The sequence below is a fragment of the Microchirus variegatus genome, assembly GCF_963457635.1.
Source record: "Microchirus variegatus genome assembly, chromosome: 16".
NCBI classification, from domain to species: Eukaryota; Metazoa; Chordata; class Actinopteri; order Pleuronectiformes; family Soleidae; genus Microchirus; species Microchirus variegatus.
In genome coordinates this window covers 3,407,271-3,421,526 of record NC_139817.1, presented here as the reverse complement: position 1 = coordinate 3,421,526, position 14,256 = coordinate 3,407,271, and the positions used below count along the sequence as shown (strand labels likewise).

Sequence of the window (14,256 nt, the reverse complement as noted above, 5' to 3'; positions counted from 1 at the left end):
TCTATCTAGTTAGCTAAAATATTCTCTATCTAGTTTGCTAAAATATGATCTATTAATCTAGTTAGCTAAAATATGATCTATTTATCTAGTTAGCTAAAAGATGATCTATTTATCTAGTTAGCTAAAAGATGATCTATCTATCTCGTTAGCTAAAAGATGATCCATCCATCTAGTTAGCTAAAAGATGATCCATCTATCTCGTTAGCTAAAAGATGATCCATCTATCTCGTTAGCTAAAAGATGATCATTCCGGGACCGTACCTAAAAAAGGGTCACATGTTCCCCTGTCACATACAAAGTGGGGAACATAGGACCTTTTTTGGGAAAAACGGGGAACATAGGACCCGGGGAACATAGGTACGACCCCATCCATCCATCTAGTTCGCTAAAAGATGATCTATCTATCTCATTAGCTAAAAGATGATCCATCCATCTAGTTAGCTAAAATATGATCTATCTATCTATCTATCTATCTATCTATCTATCTATCTATCTATCTATCTATCTATCTATCTATCTATCTATCTATCTATCTATCTATCTATCTATCTATCTATCTATCTATCTATCTATCTATCTATCTCACTCGTCCATCCTATTACTGGCTAGCTAGCTAAGTGGCTAGCGTTTTGTGTACTGTTCTAGAATTCAGTGAATGAAATGTCGCCATGAATATCGTTCATTGTGATCATGATGGGATATTGTGATAGTTTTTTCGCACTACAGCTTTAAGGTTGAAGGATGGAGCAGGACAGGTGTGAGGATGAGACATGAGCAGTTAAAAACATGAAAAATCTACTTTTCACAATGGCAGATTAAGACAGGGATTAAACTGTAAAAAGCAGGATGGAAGAAGAAGAAGCTGCTAGTTCTACTGTTAGCCTTACAGGACTGTTGTTAAGCATCTGTTACAGCAAATATTAGCAGATGGAAGCAGCTGATCTTCACTACTGAGTCTCCACTGACTGAGTCCTGCTGCCACGTATGGAGAAGAAAAAGAAAAGATAATGACTGTAGACGACTTCCAGGGGGAGGAGCTGGTCATCGTACCTCGCTATTCAGCTTGCACACATTAGTGGCCAGAGCGATGTCTGGACGGTAGGTCAGAGAACCTCCACGGCTAGCCTCCTCGCGGGCCTTGTCACGGTATCCGATCTGACGGAGACAAAACCAAAATGTAGTTCTTAAGTCTTGGCTAAAGGAAAGTCAAAGTAGCTATCAAATAATAACTACGTAAATAAGTACATTAATTAACTTTGACCATGCTAATGCAACAAAATTTGTATTCATCTCATCAAGTAGTCGACATATTTGTTTGCAAACATCAAATTGAATGTGATTAAAAGCAGATTTTGGGACTGAAAGCTGTAAAACAATTGAATTGACAGTATTTATATGCAAGTTGATTCAGCTGCAGTTGACAGTCGGAACAGATTTTAGCAAAATCATCGGTAGAGAGAAAAGGAGCGGCCCCAAAGAGGAACCTTGAGGTACACCTCTATGAACGAGATCTTACAAATATAAGAGTTTTATGAATTTGTATGTTACTTTACAGCATTTTGACCCTAGAAACTGACAAAGAAAATGCAATTAAATAATAAATCAGCTTGACATTTACCCCACTGATGAGTTTGGCAGCCTGTGTAGCCTTCCTTATGTCAGGACGGTCCACGACAGGGGTGTAGTGCAGGCCGGCCCTTGCGTTCTTCTTATAGGCAATCTGTGTTTTTAAAACGGGAGAAAGCAGACAGAACATAATGCACGTGCTGTATAAACCGAGAGCGTGTGAGTGTGTGTGTTATTTTAAACGCAGTGAAACAAAGGACTGACGGTGCTCTGCGTCTTGGCCACGTCCATGGCGTGCTGGACGTCAGGTGGCACGGTCATGTTGTTGTACTCCGACTTGCCCCTCTCCTTCACATGCTTCGATTTGTACTCAATCTGTGAGAAGGGAGAAAGAAAGAAAGAAATAAAGGAAATAAGAAACGCAGCAGGGGAAAGAAAGAATCCAGGATTGACAGAGAACTCCGGTGAGGAGGTCGTACCTTGCTGACGAGCTTGTTGATCTGCTTGCTGTGGGCTGTGTCGCGAGTCTCGGGCAGCGTGGTGAAGGAGCCGGACTGCATTTCCTTCTTGCTCGCCTCCTTGTATTTGCTCTGTGGAAGGAAAATAAACAACTTGAACGACTCAACAAAAATATATATTCATTCCAGCGGGCGGAAAAATGTCACATATCACAGCTCATGTTTTCTGTTTAATGATTTATTTACCTCTGATGACAGAGTTTTCACAGCCTTGGCGTGCAGGATCTGAGGAGTGTCCTTGACAGGCACGTAGTGACCCTTTCCCTTCTCATACTTCTCTTTGTATTTCACCTGGAGAAAATTAAAAGATAGTTTTTAATAATATATTTATAGTAGAAATGTCCCAATATTCTAATAAAAATTAGCCAAAGTAGAAGCTTTATTGACGCCATCATTATGACATCGCACCCCGGTGGCTAATTGCTAACTGCTACTTCACTTCTCCTTTGTCAGCTTCACTGTTTAGACCAAACACATGTTGATTTTAATGATTTCTTTGTCAATATGAAGCAAAGAAACCAGGAAATATTAATAAAATAAATTAATTAAGTCATCAATTAATCGTTGCAGCCCATAAAATGTAGTATTTTACTCACCACACTGGCCATTTCATTGTTTTTCAGGCACAGGAGGGTGAGTTTGTCGTCAACCACAGGAATCACGCAGCCCTTCAGCATCTCTCTGTCGTACTTGTACTCAACCTGACAAGGAAATGAGGGAAAATCAGGGAAAATGTATTTTTAATATATATATAAATTCAGTAATAAGGGAGACTGGTCTAACTCACATCGCTCTGCTGCATGGAGTTCTTGGCAGCGTTGATGAAGTCCGGTCTGTCTGTCGTCCAGTTCCACTTGCTCTTGGTGGCCTCGTACTTTCTCTTGTAGTCAAGCTAAAAAAAATGTAAAAAGTACCAGACCGGTGTTTGGGAGACATGAAGTCAGACATAAAGAAAAGTGAGAAATTAAACATTTACAAGCAGATTTTCGCCCCCTAATAATGAATTTAAAGGGGATAGTTGTACCGTTTAACCATAAGGTCTAAAAAAGGACTTTAAAGTGAAGACACGTACATTGCTGATGTTCTTGTAGGCCTCCTTGGCAGCGCGGATGTCACGGGCCTCCGGGTCGATGTTGATCTGAGCCTTGCTCTTCTCGTACACCTCTCTGTACTTCATCTGTAACACGCAGGGAAATAATAATCATTCAACTTTTTTAAGAAACAACCTCCAAAAAACACACAAACGTGAAAAATTTTATTGAAACGTCCTTACAATGCTGGTCATGTCCTTGACCTTCTTCATGAGCTGCTGGTGCGGCGTGTCGTAAGGCAGGGTGTAGCCCTTGGCCTTGGTCTTGTTGTACTCCATCTTGTAGATGATCTAAGGAGCGGGAAGAAAGCCACGCCTCACGCTCAGGAAATCGCAACTTCCCACAAACGACTTAATAAAAAAATAAAGGAGGGAAAACTCACGTCGCCGATCTTCTTGCTGCGCTTGTGGGTCTCGTACAGCGGCGTCTCCAGGACGGAGGTGAACTTGTCCTTGGCGCGTTCGTACTGCTCCCTGTACCTCCACTTTGAGAGGAAGACGGTTTAAACGCAGTTAGCATCACTCGTAAAAACATTTATCTTACTTAAAATTTAAGATGCTAAAGATGTATTCATGTTCCTTGTGAAGCGATGAATGAAATACTTTTCAATAAGAGTCACAAAGAGCATTAATAAAGGCTAATAATGGTTAATAAATGCTTCATTATAGTCAAGTAGTACTTTTAAAGTACCCCCATAAACGGCTATTAATGTGTTAACTTACAAATGGTATTAAAACCCTTGAATAATGTATGAATTCATACCTTAATTAACCAGAATAACATGATTTACAGTTTAAATAAAGCATGTCTTATAGTTTTGCTGTTTCTTTTTGTTTAACATTTCTCAAAAACACAGTTGTTTTAATGTCAAAAATCACAGTGTGACTGAGTGCGTGAAGGTGGTGCCATGCAGGTCATGCTCTATGGAACGTGCGACAACGATAACGACGACAACAACAACAACAACGACGACAACACAAAGATCATGTTCCAGAGCGAAGATGAAGACGAGGACACCCTGCAGCACCTTCCACAGCACGAGGCTCATATTATGTTGAACACACATGACGTTTCCTCACGATATCTAAAAATGGATGATGGTAATTATTTCGTGGAACGACAACATGTGAATGCTAGCATGTGAGAACTACGTCCAACTCCCAATAGTTGGAATGCTGAGTCAGCAATTCACAACTATTTATTTCCTGTTTCTACTGTTTGTTTTTTTGGGGTCGCTAACTCCTCGTGGTTCCAGAACAAAGGCAGACAAAGATTTTTATGCACTTTCAATCAAGGAATAAAAGGGTATAAATAGTAGGGATGGTAAACGGTATCGGTCAGTATCGGTCCAATATCGGTCCGATACCGGTCCGATATCGGTCAAAATCACTGGATATTGAACAGGTAAAAATGTCAAATAAGATACAAGCCAAAAATCCTATGTATCGCATGCTTCACTATGCACAGACTGTAAAAAATTTACGTTCATAAATGTTCTAAAATGACCGATATCGGACCGATTGGAGTTTTTTTTATATCTGTATCGGCTAATAGCTTAAAAATGGCCCTGGAGAAGATAGCGACCAAAACAGGAAGCTAATAGCTGGGAATCAGCTGGGGAATCGTTTTTACGAAACATTCCCAATAATGAGAATATTCTCAGTTAATCTACATTTATCTACTCTAAAAAAAGGCGATGAAAGGATTAAAGCATGGTAGATGAGAGGGGATGGAAATGCGTGGATGTTAAAACCACTTCAGGAATTAAAATTAGCGATGGATGGATGGATGGATGGAGGGAGGGTGGGAGGAGCTTCAGAAACACATGACTTCCTGTTTACCTTACTGCCCATAACGGACTGATAAAGGGCGGTGAGGATGTCGGGGCGGCGCATCTCATTGCAGCCAGTCTTTAGCAGATCCTTTGCTCTGGTTTTATACAGTTTCTGTTCACACACACACATACGACACAGAGCATGCCATAGGTGAGGACAAACACAAGAACAACAGTGACACAGGGAGGACCGGAGTGGTACTGCGGGAATCCAAGTCGTACAAAAGGGAGCCTCGAGTTTGTCCTCATCTGTGCTGTCAGAGATGGAAATAGTGATTTTCTCGTGATTTGATCATTAATTCTGAAATATTTTTAATTTATTCATCAGCAAATAAGTCAGTAAAAGGTAGATTACGGAAGAAATATATAATTAAGTTATAAATACACACAAAAATGTACAAAATTGTTCAATGTTTATAAAATTAAAACAATGACATAATCATGTACTGTATGTGTATAGTAAGAGAAGAAATATAATATAATATAGGGCATAAACACATCTAAATGTTGAGGAAAATTCTCTTTTGTGGTTGCAGTACCCTTTTTTAACACTAATGTCGCTGTTGTACATATTTTAAGCCGCTGTTTTCTGACGGCACAGATGAAGGACTGCTTTCTCTTGACTAAAACCTGTGAGGGACGAATGAAAAAGAGAGACAACAGATACAGGAGGAGGACAAGTTTGTCACGTTTTGGGGAGACAGAGCCATGCGACGACGACGTAGACCATCGGCAGGTCTGTGGACGACCTCATGCACCAGAGGTGCAGCAGGCAGACAACCAGCAGGACCAGGACCAGGACCAGAACCAGGACCGGTCGCGTTTTTACCTGGCTCATCTTGCGGTTCTCCCTGGCCAGCTGGTACCTAGGATCGTCTATAGTGATGGTGAACTTATCCCTGGTCTTCTCATAATTAGATCTGTAGGTTCTCTGCTCACAAATCAGTCAGACGGTGGTTAGACAACGAAACAAAATAATATCCAGGAAAGAAAAAAACAACGTAAACTGTGACGATGATGAAGAAGCTTCTCCAGGGAACAAAGGAAAGGTTAAAACAACAAACTTTACATTTGGAATTGGAAGTTTAAAAGTAGGGCTGAAGATTTGCTGACATTTATTGTATTGTTTGCGACATATTTGCATTTTGGAACTGTAATGGTAAATTCAATGTCTTTGTCTCAGAACTAGAACGGCCCAACACCCCTTTCCTAACACAAGATATTTGTGTATTCAAATTAGGATGTCGAGACTCAATTTGCACCTAAATACAACATCCTGCAGGATAACTCTGGGGGGTCGGCCCTAATACAGGAAGTAGACAAAGGGGGTGTGAAAGCACGGCCTGGAGGGGCAGACCCCTTCTACAGACAAAAGGATATGAAAGGGGTGTTCCCTATAGGTATAAAAGTTTAGCTCTCGCCATGCTCTGGGTCTTTCTTCATCTTCGACCACTCGTGTGTAGATTAACCTTTTCTTTGCAAAGAAAATAAAACCTTGTCGGCCGGCAGAATTCTCTATTTCATTCTTCACCAGCAGCAGCTATTTGCATTAAATGGCTAATTATTTGTTCAGCCCTACTTTTACCCGACAGTTTCTATGATTTCACACGTTTACCTCCGAGCTGAGTCCAACAGAGGATGCACAAAGACAGAGAAATAAGATTAAAATGTTGCAAACAGATGGGATAATAAACGCACTGGCAGTGAAGAATGAAAGGACTCACATCGTTAATGAGGACCGAGGCGTTCTTGGCGGTGTTGAAGAACGGAGAGTCGCAGGTGTATTTGAAGTTGCCTCTGTTCTTCTCGAAGGACGATCTGTACAGACGCTGTTGACCAAAGAAGAAAACCATGCACATTTTTAAAGCAACATAAAGTAAAGAAAGTATGTCTTTCAGCAGCGTGTGATCCTCACGTCGCTGTACAGCTTCTTGTTCTGCTCGGCGTGGAGCAGATCAGGCGTGTCCCACACGTAGCAACCGATTCCTTTCAGCCACTCCAGGTCTTCTTTGTACTTGACCTGTGAGAAACAGAACGTGTCAATGATCACAGAACCGACTCTAATTATTACTGCTGCTAATTATACTGTGTGTGTTTGTGTGTGTTTGTGTGTGTGAAACGTCACTCACAGTGCTGACGTTATCGTTGACGATTCTGTTGAAGAAGAGCTCGGGACGATCGGGGATGGACTTCCACGTTCCCAGAGTGCTGATGTACTTCTCCCTGTATTTGACCTGAGGTGGATTCACAGACGGAGAGTGATGCAAGAACTCAAATCATTATGGAAAAAACAAGGGATGGGGCAGATCCGATCCAGCATCGGTATCGGGTTCTGATACAGACGTAATTGCCGGATCGGAAATGTCCGATCTAACTGTAGAGATGTCCAATGTGATACTGTGCTTTAATGTTGTCTGCTGAAATGTCTCCACAAGTGATTCCTTGCAAAAAGTGGAATGGATTTCCTATACGGAGGCGTGTCTCAATGAGGCGTGGGGTAATGACGGAAGAGCCGTTCAGGAAATCCATTCCACAGTTTACAGCCAGCTAGCAGGCGCGCATTATTTACCAGTAGTAGTAGGGTTTACGTTAGCCGGAATATGTCGGTTTTTGGCCGTTGTCACGTGAATTTGGCCGGCAAAGAAAAGCCTTATATAAAATTAACAATAATGATGATCATAATATTAAAGCAAACATATCGGAATAGTATCGTATCGGCATATATCCAAATTCAGGTATCAGATCGGAAGTGGAAAGTGGATTTTCTAGTGCACCCCTAGAAAAAAACCACTCATAAATTTAACAATCAATCAGCGAATATGCGGTATCCTGACCTCGCTGATGTCATCTGTGACTCTGCGGTGGTAGACGATGTTCAGGGCGTCCTTGACTGTGCGGTAGTGACCCTTGGTCAGCTGGAAGGTCTCTTTGTAGCGCAGCTGAAGACGTGAAGGACAAAGATGCAGTGTCAGAAGTAAGTAGAGCAAGTCAAAAATAATAATAATAATAATATACTCACATCACTGGACTGGAGGTAGGATTTCTTAGCACGGATGAGGTTAGGAGTATCAGCGATGGCAGTGTACCTGTGCTTCATCTTCTCGTACTGATCCTTGTACTTGTTCTATAAGGAAAGACATTATTCCGGTAGTTTGTTTCACGAGGAAACAAAATCAACACTGAACTCTCCACACGACATGTATACTGTATCTGTGTAGAAGACTCACGTCACTGTAGACCACTTTAATTTGCCTGGCGTGACGCATGTGTGGAGTCTCGACCTCTGCAGTGAAATGAGCTCTCTCCTTGGTGGCCAGGTCTGTGTACTGGTACTGTAGACACAAACATTATCAGTTAAATAACAACAATAATAACCGTTAAACATTGTGCTTTAAACAACAAATGGTAATCAGAAGTGAATAAAACAATACGTGCAGTAAAAACAAAAGAATCAAAAAGATAAAAATCATAAAAATAAAACGTTAAGAGGTTTTAAATAGTGAAATTCTGTAAAAAATTGTCCTTGAAAGGGATTTGACCAGTTTAAAACATGAGTAATATGCTCTTTTTTTGTTCCTCTTCAGCTAAATCTGAAGCTAGCTAAGTTTAGCTAGTTTATGCAAACGCTAGCATGTGAAGCAGTAGTTCCAAATAACTAAATGTGAAGAGTTTTTGAATTAAAAAAAATTACAAAATGAATTCACAAAATAATATGAAAATTCTCAGTGGTAAACAGAAAGGCTAAGGCTAAGGCTAAGGCTAAGGCTAAGGCTAAGGCTAAGGCTAAGGCTAAGGCTAAGGCTAAGGCTAAGGCTGCCCCTCTGAACTTAATATTCAGTTTTCTTTGTAGTAAAGACATTTATCTTGAGTTAACATGGGGCAATTACTTAATATTACAATGTGTGCAATGATTTCTGACATAAATAATCTTGTTTTGCACCGTGTACGGACTGTAAATGCAGCAGAGACTAAATGAGATTGTAGTTTTCTATCTTCACTGAAGAAACAAGGTTATTGTCAAATTTAACACTGAAAAGAGCTGAAAAAACATAATTCTGTGTAAATGCAAGGTGTGAACTTGCCTTGTTTGTCAGCTTCTGAGCCCACTTGGCTCTCTTGAACTCCACGGCGTCTGCAGGAGAGGAGACCTTTGCCATTTCCTCTTTGCTCTGCGCTTTGTAGATCAGCTGAAAATTGTCAAATTGGATTATTATTATTTGGGGAAAAAACCCTCGACAAAGCTATTGAACGGTGTTTAATTGTAGATTTGGTGGAAAAGCGACTCACGCCGCTGATGTGGGTCTTGAGCTCCGTCACACGTTTGTACTCGGGAGTGTCCAGGACCACAGAGAAGTTTTTGAGGTTCTTCTTGGCCTCCAGAGGATAGTTCTCCTGTAAGAGAAGAAGAAACAAACCAAAAAAGACGATGACAAAAATGAAGATAAACCTGACGATCAAACACAGATTTCCCGATTTCCAAGAAAGAAAAGAAGCACAAACCCTGAATTTGGTGACCTCGCGGATGCGCGCCATCTCTGGAGTGTTGTACAGGAAGCAGCCGACGCCTCTCAGCCACATCAGATCCTCTTTGTATTTCAGCTAAAAATCACACGCACACATAAAAAAACACAAAGTCAAATCCTTGAACACACAATGAAGTGAATGATCTGTCAGATGTGTGTGTGTGTTTGTACCTCGCTGGTGATCTCGTTGACGTGGTGGCAGTGCATCAGTTGAGGTGTGATGGGCAGAGAGATGAGCTGACCTTTGTTGTTGTTGTATTTCTCATGGTACCACAACTGGGATTAAAAAACAACAACACAGAAATGTGGCATAAAGACGACGTAAATAAAAGCATGAGCGATGAGAGGAGAGGGAAGACGAGTGCGTACGTCGCTGATGTGAGACTGGTTCATCTTGACTTGTTTGATGTCGGGGGTGTCGTAGGTTGTGTGGATCTTGTCCTTGTTCTTGTGATACTCCTCGCGGTACAGACGCTGCAGGGAGAGGAGGATTACAGATTACAGATTATTACAGAGTGCTTCGTGGAGCGGAAATGAGAGCAAAATGAGTGACACAAAAATCTGATTTAAGAGAGCTACAGAAAATAAAATTTCACGCAAGAAAATGCAGGAAATAATACAGTAAACAGTCTTTTTCCCACATTTTCACCTCATAAATATACAGTCGGACTTTGACCCTTCTGGGGCTAACAAGGGTTACAAGGGGGCGCTGTTGAGCTAATTTTTCCTGAAAGTTTTTGCACATATTTAAGCTTCCAAAAGGCAATTTTTCTTTTGGTAATATATTTATTGATTCAGTCGCACAAAATACACAAAATAAAATGAAATCAGATAAATGTATAATGTACTTTTTGGGTTTTATGTGTTTCGATCTCTCACCTCGTTGATGATCTTGTGAGCTTTCCTGGCGCCGACAAAGTTGACTCCCTCTGGATGAAGAGTGTAAGCTCTGGCCTTCATCATCTCATAGGCCTCCTTGTACTTCACCTGTGAACGTGTGTGTGATCAGAAGTGACAAAAGAGCTTCATTATCGCGTCAAAATAACACCACGAATGAGTGATTTAATAAAAGTGACAGACTTACGTTGCTGGAGACGTGGCTGTTGAGTTTAACCTGCTTGATGAGCGGCGTGTCGGCGGGCAGCGAGTATCCGGTCGGCATGGACTTCCTGTTGGCGTCTTTGTACGCTTTCTGAGAGAAGAAGAAGAACAAAGAACCTCAGAGCCACCGTAGAAAATAGAGCGTTTTTCTTTCATTTTTGTTCATAAAATGAAAATATTTAGTACTTTTTGCTCATGTGTGTTCATATAGTTGATGAAAATATACGTTTGAACACAGGTAAAACTGCGTTCTAACTGTTAAATTATATTATTATTAAGTATATTGAATTAGAACAGCTCACATTAAAACAAATAAAAATATCAGATTAAAATGAATAATAAACCCCGGGAACAGGAATCGGAGCAGAGAGCTAGAAAGAGAGTTGTGTCATCGACTCACTTCACTCTGGATTTCGTTAGCCAGACGTGCCCTCTCTGTTTCCACGGTAACAGCAGGAGCAGTGTTTGTGCCCTTGATGTTGGCGTGGTAGTCGTAGCGGTAGTGCAGCTGGAAAAAGAAAAAGAAGGGAAACAGTCAAAAATGTGTTTTTCTAAAACAGATCGTGTTAAGAGAATGTCAGGTAACTTACGTCGCTGAGGTTCTGAGCGTTCTGTTTGGCCGTCTCGTACACGGGGGTGTCCGTGACCACGGAGAAGTCTTTGAAAGCTTCGACGCCTTTAGCTCTGTACTTGGACTGGAATAAAACACACACAGTTAGACGACACCACTTCTACACAACACATGACGGAGGTAGAGATGAACTAAAGACGGTAAACTCTGAGCTCTGACCTCGCTGCGAATGTCCCCGGCGTATTTGACGCGCAGGATCTCCGGCGTGTCCCAGGCGTAGCAGCCGATTCCCTTCAGCCAGTTCAGGTCGTCCTTGTAGAAGACCTGAGGAGGAGGAAAACCACCAAACACCAGGTAAGTAAGTAAAAACATGAGAAACAAGATACAAACAAAAAAGATAACTCTCAACAATCATTTGAAATGCAAGCCCTTAGATTAGATTATTTACAGGGTCTACATTAAGCCTGGTAATGGCTAGTCCAATCTTTTAATAATCTACGAATATATAGTCCTAAAAGCAACCTCTAAAATCCATTTTTGCTGTATTTGAGCATGTAAGTGAGATTTCAAGCAACACATCAGTGTATCTACTGCCCTCTCTGGTCAAATACCAGCTACTGCATTAAAATTTTGCCATTGGCTTTCACTGGTACACTACCAGACCACGCCCCCTGCACTGCTCCCCACCCTCCCTCCCTGAGTCAGGTGTAGACGCAGCGGTGGACTCACGTCGCTGAACTGCTCGTTGACCTTGCGGGCCTGAGCGTACTCCCGCAGCTCGGGCAGACACAGCCACTGATGCAGGTACTTGCGGTAGTTGATCTCGCTGACGGCAGACTGGGTCTTGTGAGCGGACAGGATCTCCAGCATGTCCGGCGGGATGTGGTTCTTGGCCTTGGTCTTCTCGTAGTTCTCCCTGTAGAGACGCTACAAAGACGGGGAGAACGGATTCAAGTCAGAGGTTCTGTAGGTGCTTATCTTGTATATTAATGTTGATCTAGAGCGACAAATCTATCTATAAAGAAAACTTGACGAATTTGTTTCCAAAGGTAAGGTAGCGAGGCTACAATTAGCATTAGCGTAGCTAGCTGTTGTGGCTGGCTGACAGTCACAAAACAGCTATCTACGCTAATCGAAAATTAAAAAATATGCTTCCTACGGGCACTGCGCTAGTACAAATCTAAATGAAGTTTCATTGTCTCATTGTCAAAATAACACGTAGAAGATAAAAAAAACTCACATCGAGGACCAACTTTCCAACTTTGACACAGCGAGCAGTCGCGGGATCTTCCTCCAGAGACTTGGGCAGACTGTAGAGGGTTTTGAACTTCTCGTAATCCTCCTTGTACTTGACCTGGAAAAAAGTGGAAAGAAAGTTGTTCAACAAGCACGTACTTGATGATGAAAGCGAGATATACAGTAAACGGAGCCGGGCGGCGTCCAACTGACGTTGCTCAGGATGATCTTCTGCTGTTTGGCGTGCTGCATGGCGTTGGAGTCGTGTGGAATCTGGTAGCTCTTGTCCTTGATCTTGTCCCACACGGCCGTGTAGTTTTTCTGTCGGCAGAGAAACGGGAACGCGTGAACACGTCGCTGCGTAAAAAAGCTCACTTAAAATGTCGTTAAAACGCTCGTCGCCGCTTACGTTGCTGAAGATCTGCTTGAAGTTGTGGCAGCGGACGTAGTCGGCGGTGTCCAGGACGGTGGTGTACAGGTGCTTCTCCTTGTGATACGCCTCCCTGTAGTTGAGCTGTCGACCACAGAAGACATTTTAAACTCTAACGATGTGTATAAAGGACGGGCCTCACTGCTGATTTATTTCCTGAATCAAATCAATTCACAGGGATTTTATGAATCGATGGTTTAATTGATGTTTTACATTTAGGACATTTTTGGCACTAAAGGTGCTAAAAGGGAGTAAAAAAAAAACACAATTATAAAAATCTAAGCTAACTCACCTCACTGGCCCAGGTGCTGCCCAGAATAGCCGTCACATACACAGGAGTGTCCGTCACGATGGAGTAATTGTTGAACTCTTTCTTGGCTTCTGTTCTGTATTTCAGCTGTGTAAAGGAGAACAATATGACATTTATTAAATTAAACACAGTGAATGAAAGTATATATTTATATATATATATATATATAAAATAAAAACGGTTGACACCACTGTTACTCACGTCGCTCTGCAGCTCGTAGGATTTCTTGGCACGGAGGATCTCCGGGGTGTCCCACGCATAGCAACCGATTCCCTTAATCCAGTTCAGGTCCTCCTTGTAGAACACCTAAGCACCAAATAGTAGATTAAAGGTGGATTATATGTAATATATCTAAAGCAACTGGCCATAAAATCCTATATATAATGTTCATATAACATACTCAACTCACCAACAACAACAGTACAGCCAAAATATATAAAGAATATATAAAAAATATAAAAAGAGTCTCAGCTGCCGAGCTACAATGGCGGAGAAAACGAAACCTAAAAAGACCTCTGTATTTTGAATTTGAGTGTAGTAACCATTTTTGGCCACATTCTTACATATGGCACCTTTAAATTCATGGAAAGGGATTTTTTTTCTTGGAATTTAGTTGAATATTATGTTTGATAACAAGTAAATCTTACAGCAATGTGTAAAGTAACTCATCAATATCACCAGACACTAACCCGCCCCATATAGGACATATTATGTTAGCTCATTTAGAGTATAGAAACTGTGTCCAATGTGAGGAGTGGTTTAAACCTACGTCGCTGAAAATCTCGTTGTTCTTGCGGGCACGGATGGCCTCGTTCTGTTCCGGTGGACAGGTCCACTGGTGCAGGTAGTTGCGGTAAAGGACGTCGCTCAGCATGTCCTGGCAGCGCTTGGCGACCTTGTTGGCGATGACGTCAGACGGGATGTGGATCTTGGTCTTGCTGCCGTGATAGTCCTTCTGGTAGAGTCTCTGTGAAGACATTCGGACACATTCGGATACACTGTATACATATTGTGTATATGAAAATGTGTTTAATTGCTGTTTTACAATTGGGACATTTTTGGCACTAAAGGTGCCG

The 14,256-nt window shown here is 41.6% G+C and overlaps 1 protein-coding gene across 8 annotated transcripts in view; it reads right to left on the bottom strand.

The window, feature by feature from the left end:
* Positions 1-14,256, bottom strand: part of neb (nebulin) — a 67,704-nt gene that overhangs the window by 20,493 nt on the left and 32,955 nt on the right. For 7 of the 8 annotated variants that reach the window (XM_083902636.1, XM_083902640.1, XM_083902641.1 and 4 more), the window contains 34 exons: positions 13,950-14,147; positions 13,382-13,486; positions 13,163-13,267; positions 12,850-12,954; positions 12,654-12,761; positions 12,445-12,558; positions 11,934-12,131; positions 11,424-11,528; positions 11,224-11,328; positions 11,034-11,141; positions 10,617-10,724; positions 10,412-10,519; positions 9,902-10,006; positions 9,704-9,808; positions 9,510-9,608; positions 9,297-9,401; positions 9,092-9,196; positions 8,237-8,341; positions 8,029-8,133; positions 7,844-7,948; positions 7,139-7,243; positions 6,925-7,029; positions 6,734-6,838; positions 5,017-5,121; positions 3,558-3,659; positions 3,358-3,465; positions 3,157-3,261; positions 2,872-2,976; positions 2,681-2,785; positions 2,271-2,375; positions 2,046-2,156; positions 1,831-1,941; positions 1,619-1,720; positions 1,051-1,155 (listed from right to left, as the gene is read on the bottom strand). In XM_083902636.1, coding sequence (XP_083758762.1) covers positions 1,051-1,155; positions 1,619-1,720; positions 1,831-1,941; positions 2,046-2,156; positions 2,271-2,375; positions 2,681-2,785; positions 2,872-2,976; positions 3,157-3,261; positions 3,358-3,465; positions 3,558-3,659; positions 5,017-5,121; positions 6,734-6,838; positions 6,925-7,029; positions 7,139-7,243; positions 7,844-7,948; positions 8,029-8,133; positions 8,237-8,341; positions 9,092-9,196; positions 9,297-9,401; positions 9,510-9,608; positions 9,704-9,808; positions 9,902-10,006; positions 10,412-10,519; positions 10,617-10,724; positions 11,034-11,141; positions 11,224-11,328; positions 11,424-11,528; positions 11,934-12,131; positions 12,445-12,558; positions 12,654-12,761; positions 12,850-12,954; positions 13,163-13,267; positions 13,382-13,486; positions 13,950-14,147 — 3,780 coding nt within the window. Of the gene's footprint in view, positions 1-1,050; positions 1,156-1,618; positions 1,721-1,830; positions 1,942-2,045; positions 2,157-2,270; positions 2,376-2,680; positions 2,786-2,871; positions 2,977-3,156; positions 3,262-3,357; positions 3,466-3,557; positions 3,660-5,016; positions 5,122-5,838; positions 5,941-6,733; positions 6,839-6,924; positions 7,030-7,138; positions 7,244-7,843; positions 7,949-8,028; positions 8,134-8,236; positions 8,342-9,091; positions 9,197-9,296; positions 9,402-9,509; positions 9,609-9,703; positions 9,809-9,901; positions 10,007-10,411; positions 10,520-10,616; positions 10,725-11,033; positions 11,142-11,223; positions 11,329-11,423; positions 11,529-11,933; positions 12,132-12,444; positions 12,559-12,653; positions 12,762-12,849; positions 12,955-13,162; positions 13,268-13,381; positions 13,487-13,949; positions 14,148-14,256 lie in introns of all 8 variants that reach the window. The other variant, XM_083902638.1, reaches the window with a different exon arrangement.